At 36.0% G+C, this 7,541-nt stretch overlaps 2 protein-coding genes across 3 annotated transcripts; one reads left to right on the forward strand and one right to left on the reverse strand.

Moving 5' to 3' along the window:
- Positions 1 to 659: 659 nt before the first annotated feature.
- Positions 660 to 1,752, forward strand: LOC107479841 (protein LURP-one-related 17). Its single transcript, XM_016099939.3, has 2 exons — positions 660 to 1,189; positions 1,267 to 1,752. Exons 1-2 carry the CDS (start codon positions 899 to 901, stop codon positions 1,657 to 1,659), a joined length of 684 nt encoding a protein of 227 aa, XP_015955425.1. The 5' UTR covers positions 660 to 898; the 3' UTR covers positions 1,660 to 1,752.
- A 198-nt stretch (positions 1,753 to 1,950) lies between these two features.
- On the reverse strand, positions 1,951 to 6,699 carry LOC107479840 (uncharacterized). 2 transcript variants are annotated; one of them, XM_016099935.3, is made up of 7 exons: positions 6,188 to 6,699; positions 5,172 to 5,480; positions 4,934 to 5,086; positions 3,740 to 4,080; positions 2,995 to 3,502; positions 2,882 to 2,914; positions 1,951 to 2,727 (listed from the first exon to the last, which is right to left on the reverse strand). In XM_016099935.3, exons 1-7 carry the CDS (start codon positions 6,354 to 6,356, stop codon positions 2,204 to 2,206), a joined length of 2,037 nt encoding a protein of 678 aa, XP_015955421.1. In that variant the 5' UTR covers positions 6,357 to 6,699; the 3' UTR covers positions 1,951 to 2,203. The 2 variants fall into 2 exon arrangements, with proteins under 2 accessions (XP_015955421.1, XP_015955422.1); XM_016099936.3 differs by lacking the exon at positions 2,882 to 2,914 and having other exon boundaries at positions 6,188 to 6,698.
- Positions 6,700 to 7,541: the final 842 nt, after the last annotated feature.

The raw sequence follows: 7,541 nt of genomic DNA on the forward strand, positions 1-7,541 counted from the left end.
GGAAGAAAGAAGTGAAAGAAATGACTATGAACAATAATCCATGTGGTCGAAGACAGCAGAACTTCCAAAAAAAGGTACATAAACATTCTCGTCCTATGATACTAGCTTCCAAAAGAATTCCGTGTGCTTCAAAGAATCGTATTGTCCCCCTTGTTGCTAGCGGCAAATTGTAAACCAACTTCAACATTGTTTATGGATAAGTTGTACCACTCGCTCCCTGTTAATATTAAACATCTTTAGCCAATGTTATTATATCTACTATTTTCATTATCAAAAATATTATTTATACACTAAAATCAGTCACCAATGTATTTATATATAAATACATTTCAATATGTATTTATATTTCAACGTGTATTTTATACTAGTGGCTAACTTTAATAGCTGATTTTGATATACACGTAGCATAATCATTTTATTATATTTCATAAAAAAATTGAAACTAACTTTAGTTAATTGACATTAGTCAACTTTAATACTTAAATTTATAATTTAGAATTAAAATATTATAATTTAAAATCTAAAATTTAAGATAAATAAAATAATTAGAAAAAAATTAATTACCTAACATTGCTCATTCATAAAATGTGTTATCGATATATATGTGACGAATACGAAACAACTTTAAGTAACATTACATCTGATATCTTTATATTTCACAAAATGACAGGGACATTATTTTTAAAATGTACGAATATTACAACAATATTACCTAATATCATGTGCACATTGTGATTTACCTTATAATATATTTTTCTTGAATTCAATGGAAGTGTAACAACCACTAGTGGTGTAAACACGTAGATCATCTTACAAAATTACAATAAAAGCAAGTAGTAGACAATGGGGAGAGAGAGAGAGAGAGAGAGAGAGAGAGAGAGAAGATTGAAGCAGAGCGATGAGGGTGTTGTCATCAAGGTTCAAGTTTGTGTCAAGAGCAGTGGCGCACGAGGATCATGATCATAGTGAGGTGCAAAGAATAATGTACCCTACAACAGAAGGAACAAGGTTGGGGACTTGTCTAACAGTTTGGAAAAAATCCCTTGTCATTAACTGCAAAGGATTCACAGTCATCGATTCATGTGGAAATCTGGCGTACCGAGTTGACAATTACAGCGTCCACCCTCACCAACTCACTCTCATGGATGCTTCTGGAAACTCTCTCCTCACCATGCACCGCCGCCGCACGGTATATATATCTCCCATTTAAGCATTGCTAAGCGAGTTGACAATTACTCAGATTTGTTGTTTTTGTTTTGATTGCAGAAGCTTGGACTTGTATATAGCTGGTATGTGTACGAAGGGGAGAATGAGGGAAGAGAGAAAGAGAGTGCAGTGTGTTGTGTGAGGAAGCGTGTGAATATCTTAAAGGGCAATGGCAATCCCAGGGTTGAGGCATGCGTGTATTGTCTATTAGGTCCAGAGTCAGATAAAAAACGACATGGACATGCCGCGTTTACAGTTGAAGGTTCCTATGCAGATAGAACATGTAAGGTGTTGGATAAGTCCAAGAGTGTGGTGGCTGAAATCAAGAGAAAAGAAGCCAATTCCAAACACGTTTCTTTTGGGATAGACATTTTTCACTTAATTGTTCACCCTGGCTTTGATCCTACATTTGCCATGGCACTCCTTTTACTACTCGACCAAATGTTCTCATAAATTTCCAGCTTTTAATCCAATTCAAATAAGCAAGGCACACTATATATCATTGTGGTAACTAGTTTCAATTATTGATTTGCTGTGGTTGATAAATGATAATTTCATTAAACTTCACCTCGTCTCTTGAGAGTCAAACCATATCTTCAGAAACCGATATTAGTTCCGTTTCTATGCTTCTGAGGAGCATGACAAACGATTATAAACAATGAAAACTCTCTTAAAATTCAATGCACATAAACACCGCCCGGAAGCACATATTGCTTTAGAAGCCAAATCACAGAGGGAGAGAACTTCAGAATGCCATTGCCTCGTGCTCTACATTAAGCAAAGAATTCTCTTGTTTTGTACACATGTATTTAATCTTACAACATTTGAATCATGTTTGCTCTTGAACATGAGCACTTGCAACAAGCTCATCGCGGGCTTGCAGCTAAAGCAAGCATAATATACTAATATATACACAAAGCAACCTTAAGCTAACCTAACACTTACAAATCACAATGGCAGTCAACCACTAATGCATCTTACACTGAATATCAATTGATCAATCAGACTTGTCTCTTCCCCTTTTCCAATCCGTTAACAATAACTTTCCAACTTGCTGTTGACCACCATAAGCCTTATCTAAATCTCTGGCAGGTGGAGGCATCATAGAATTTTGTCTATGGGTGCTGGCAGTTGTGCGTTTGTTTTCCAAAACTGAGTCCCTAACTGGTTTAGGAGGGAATGACCTACTTGATTTTGAAGTCGACCAAGTGTAGTTTCCCTTTTTAACATTATTATTGTTGGAGTGAACAATATTCTTATTTTCAAAAGTTGAAATCCTTGGCTTCTTTGAGGGCATTATCTGCTCTACCCTTCGGACCACCATGTCAGATCCAGCCACTGAAACAGGTGTCAAGGGAACTTGTTCCAGTTTCTCAGTTGATTTGAAATTGTATGCTTTTGTGGCCTTATGTGAAGCTTTCCTTTGCCATCTTAGGAATCCATCTTGGTTCTGCCTTGGTGAATGAATTGCAATTTCACATAGAGTTCTCGCAGCAGCTAATACTCGTGGACACTGTTCCTCTGCCACAAACAAAATTGTTTAAGCAGAGGAACGGAAAGACATATAGCAAAAAGATCTACTCATGCTAACAGCTTCAGTAAACTATCTATATTGAAAAAGATGTCGTATGGAAACATACATGCAAATGATGTGTTATACTCAGTAATATCATACCATAAAATTTGGTGTCTGCTTGGCTTTCATATTCTACATTTTCAGGACAAAAATCAATCAAACGGCTGAAAGGGAAGAGAGCAAGAAGACTAACAGTAATTAAAAACTTGTACCTGCATTGGCCTGAGAATCCTTAGAACATGTGACAGTAGATGATGAATCGCACTGACGAATAGGAAGATTAGCAAATAAAGATGGACAACTTTTATTGGCTGATCTACCAGTTGAAGGAACAAGGCTCTGATCATAATTGAATGAATCAAGGTTTGTGAAACAACTGCGATCAATAGCTGTAGAGCTAGCAACGACATTTATTCTTGCCCATTTACCTTGGCATATGTTTCTACTTGTTGATAACTTAACCGTGTCAGGGTTGCTTCTAGAATGACCACCAAAACCATGTGACCATGGAAATGCTGGCAAACATGGCCTACGTAATACCTGCTTGCCTGAGCGTAGGTCACTACTATTCTTTGTGGTAATGGCAGGCTTGGATACATCAAGTAGCAAAGACTCCAAATCTCGGGATGGATGGAGTGCAATCCGTTCCAAAACATCTTTAGGTTGACATAATGGAAAGTCAAGTGGACTAGCTCTAGTTTCTGTTTCACTACTAGGATCCTGGATGTCAAGCACCAGTAAGTATAAATTGACATAAAATAGAGTTCATTTGATTAAAGTAAATTAATAATGGCATACAGGAAAAAGCACAAGCAACAATTTTGCTTTAGTGCCAAAAAAATCAAATGCGATGGATGCTACCATTATGTAGCATAGATGACAAGACATGGCATGGCAGTCCATTAAACTTCAAAATTATTATATTAATGCCAAAACTATTTAAATTTTCATACTAACCTTCGTACATGAAGACATGACAGTTGTGCAAGACTGTTCATTATCCCCATCACCAAAACCTTCACCTACACATCCTGAGCTCAATTGGCAATTAGACATCGACTTATTAGAGGAGCAATCCATCTCAGCCATATTTTGGGTCTGAACAGAGTTTCGGAATTGAATAATAGAGCAAGCCTTCCTGATTGAATTCACAAAACTTTCATTCGTGCAAGATGCATTCTTCCCTTTATCTTTGCTTAAAGAGAGCCGATCAAAAGCTCCTTTTAGGAGTTCATCCAATGGTGGTTCATCCACAAGCGTAGTGGCATCATGAAAGTCGTGTTTCAGACCATATAATCCTACAAGTTTCCGAAAAATTCCATTTCAAATCTAATTAATCTCTAGAGTAATGGCAGCAATTGATGGAAAAATAAATAATAAACAAAGCATTCTTATATTATAGAGATGGTCTAAGCTTAAAAACTTGAAGTATCAATAAGTAAGGAGTTCCTACAAATTGTGGATTGACATAGGGATGAATCAGAGCATAAATAATTTTCTAGTGGGGAAAAAGAAAAGATTATCTAAAATGAACTTGTCCCTTATGTGATAAAGTATGGATTTATCCACTGTTAGATCATTTCTTGGTTACAGATTTGGTGCATGTGTTGACCAAGTATAGTTACATCTGTTAGGCATTATATATTTACTATCTCACTTTAGACACACAATGTCTCCTCATAGAAGCCTTATCATTTCTGTCTTTCTGACTTATGGCCACATCTGGGTTAGATATAAAACATCAGGTATTTCCGTTGAACATATAAAATTGTATTGGTAGGGCTGTAGTTTTGATATGTTTGCAGAACATGCTGCCTTAGAGATAAGAAATGCAATTGAAAACAGAACTGAGATAGATGACTCTATACAGTTCTCTAAGTGCAAAGAAAAGAACATTTATAAAATGCCTTTGAGTGGCGAACATAAGCAAAGCAATACTGATTTCAAAATTCAAGATTCAAACAGTCAACAAGACAACTATAGGTAGGTTAATTAATACCTACCTGTTAATGCTATAAACACCTTGACCAATCAGAATGTGTATATGTAGGATGCATAGTAAATAAATACAAGAAAACATTAATTTTATGAAGATGGGTAACTATAGGATCTTTATGAAGAAAGACTACAATAGGCCTAATAATTACATACCAAAAAAGTTGTTCCCTCCACAGGCAGAACTGAACATGGATGCACCCATCTTCATAGATGACTCAAATTTTGACTTAACTGATGGGATTTTAAAGTTCCTCCTATCACTACGCTTGCTAGCATTGCTCTTCTGCTTTGATACTTGGATTTTATCTATACCAAAATAAAGTCAAGGGAAAAAGTTAACTGCTTAAAGATACGAAAGTAATTGGTGGTAGTTTATTTAAGCAGAAAATACCTGGAGAAGTACACTTCAAATTCTGCAATCCAAGCTTATCAGAGCTATCCTTTGACTCCTCAATCCCACTAGGGCTAGTAAAATCTTCTAATTGTGATATTCGTGGCTTCTTTGAACATGAACTATTATTACTCCTGCTAGCTTTTGCTGTTTTTCGTTGTAACGGTACACCTTCTAGTCTTGCACTATCTACAGGACAAATTTTGCTAATAACACCAGGCAGATTCTTGGATAACTCCTCACCCTTGATGAGAGAAGGAAACTCGGCATTGGTTTTCATACTTATAACATCTGGTGTGACAACACTGGCTGGATAAAATCATGTAAACCAGTATGTTAAAAGGTTAATAGGACTCAAATTAATAGGTTATACCAAAAATGGCACCACTTTGTATGGATGCATAAAAAAGGCAGTGGGAGGTGGTGCCTAGCCCCAGAGACTTATCAGGTATTATTGGAACCATATCTATGACCATAAGAATAACAGCTATTTAAAGCTAAACAGTTGGGCGAGACTTATGGCCAGTGTCCTGGAGCAGGGGGCATCTTCACCACTGTGCAACAACACTAAACTAGCATATAAATATATGCCATGCATTAGCAATGCAGCCAATGCTCTCTCCATTACAATGGGATTCTAGCTGAGTTATCTCACTAGATTGACAAGTGGAACACTTTCCACTCCAGCTGCAGTTTTAGCACTCATTGCCATTGGGATGATTTTCAGTTGTAACTACCATGTTAATGAAGTTATGACTTATGAAGTATGAACTTCCTAGTCAGAAACTGTCCATTAGTGCCCCTACCCCCACCAAAATAAAATAAACAAATAAAAAAAAGTGCAAAAATTCAGTTGGAAGCTGATTTCTCATACAGTTAAGTCTTCACGTCAATCAAACAACAGAATACCACAGATCAAAGCACAAAAGGCAGAGAAATACCTAAAAAAAGAGATCATGCAATTATTACCAATAAAATTAAGGTGAAAAATAGATAAATTTGAAGTGCCCACTAACCAGTTTCAAGAAGACGAGAGTTGCAGCACTCAATTGAGGTAGAATAAGGTCTGTGGGGGCGAGGGTCTTCGTCCTTAACGGAAACCCCAACTCTGCCAAAACCCTCCGATCCCATCAATTTAGGTGCTGCCGCCACGTCTACGGGGAGAGGCAATTCTACAGCATCCATAATTCCATAGACCAAACCAACCAAAAAACACAAGAACTCCCAAAACCCCTTTTCTTCCCTTCTTCAGAAGAACCTCGCAATAAAACAAAGAAAAAAAACAGAGGGAAATCTTACGAAGAGAGTGATTAGGAGGTAGGAATGGAGTGATAAATAGTGGGATTTGAGGAAGGAGAGTAGAGAGAGAAAGGGGGAAAGGAGAGTGGTTTGGTAGAGACTAGAGAGGCTTTGGGGTTGCGGCTGTTAGAAGCGTATTCTAGGGCAAAATTTGGGGATTGAAAGATCGGTATATATAGTTTTCGGGAAATTGCCGCATGTGTCTACATACACTTCGTCGGTGGGGAATATTCCGGTGAGGCTAATTCCTACTTAGTAACCTTTCTTACGGTTTTTTTATTTTTTTATTCTTATTTATTTTGAAGGTTCTTGACGTGGCATTATCCACTTTGCCGAATTCTGAAGGGTGGATGTAACGCACTACTAACTACTAATCCGGTGTTTAGCGTTTAGTGCTCACGTTGTCAACGAGTGATGATCTTCAACACTTATAAACATAAAAATCAAGAAAATGTATTTTGCTTTAAAAATCAAGGTAATTTCCTCATTCTTTTTATTTTAAAAATATTAATTATTAAGACAATAAACATAATAATTTATTTAAAAACTAAAATTCATCTTTCAAATATATCTTTTTTTTTTCTTTCTTTAACAAGGACTTTAATTTAATAATAATAATGAGAAGAAGAAGAATTTGATAGATGAGTTAATTTGATGATTTTCTTTTTTAACTTTTGTACTTAAGTTACTTGGTTGTAATAATTTTTTGCATGTGTATGTCTATTTAATTTCATATTAATATGTTATAAAAAATAACTATATTTATCACATGAAATATTTAAACTTTATTACAAAAAATTAAATTGAGTAAGAACCAACAATTACTAGAATGATGGCAGCATAATTGCACGTTCTTTAAACTTCAAATGCATTCGCTTCAAACGGCAGCAATAGTGTAGCATGCTAACGACTTCATCAAGGGGTAAACGTGTCGGGAGGAAAATCGCATAATGTGAACCACATTGGTGCATTGGTCAAATTATCCAACCTAACGCATTAGTCAAACTACTTAATTAATTAAAGTTGAATTTCTTTTAGTTTTCATAGTTTATAAAATGAGAGAAAAGAAAA

This window comes from Arachis duranensis, chromosome 3 (genome assembly GCF_000817695.3).
Source record: "Arachis duranensis cultivar V14167 chromosome 3, aradu.V14167.gnm2.J7QH, whole genome shotgun sequence".
NCBI lineage: Eukaryota > Viridiplantae > Streptophyta > Magnoliopsida > Fabales > Fabaceae > Arachis > Arachis duranensis.

What these genes read in the sequence shown, in the direction of transcription:
- LOC107479841 (XM_016099939.3), top strand. Translation starts at nt 899, where the DNA reads ATGAGGGTGTTGTCATCAAGGTTCAAGTTTGTGTCAAGAGCAGTGGCG. An exon ending in CCATGCACCGCCGCCGCACG is followed by an intron (nt 1,190 to 1,266) that starts GTATATATATCT and finishes TTTTGATTGCAG; the next exon opens with AAGCTTGGACTTGTATATAG.
- LOC107479840 (XM_016099935.3), bottom strand. Translation starts at nt 6,356, where the DNA reads ATGGATGCTGTAGAATTGCCTCTCCCCGTAGACGTGGCGGCAGCACCT. An exon ending in TGGAGGGAACAACTTTTTTG is followed by an intron (nt 4,081 to 4,933) that starts GTATGTAATTAT and finishes GGAAACTTGTAG; the next exon opens with GATTATATGGTCTGAAACAC. An exon ending in GGATTCTCAGGCCAATGCAG is followed by an intron (nt 2,915 to 2,994) that starts GTACAAGTTTTT and finishes CTGAAAATGTAG; the next exon opens with AATATGAAAGCCAAGCAGAC.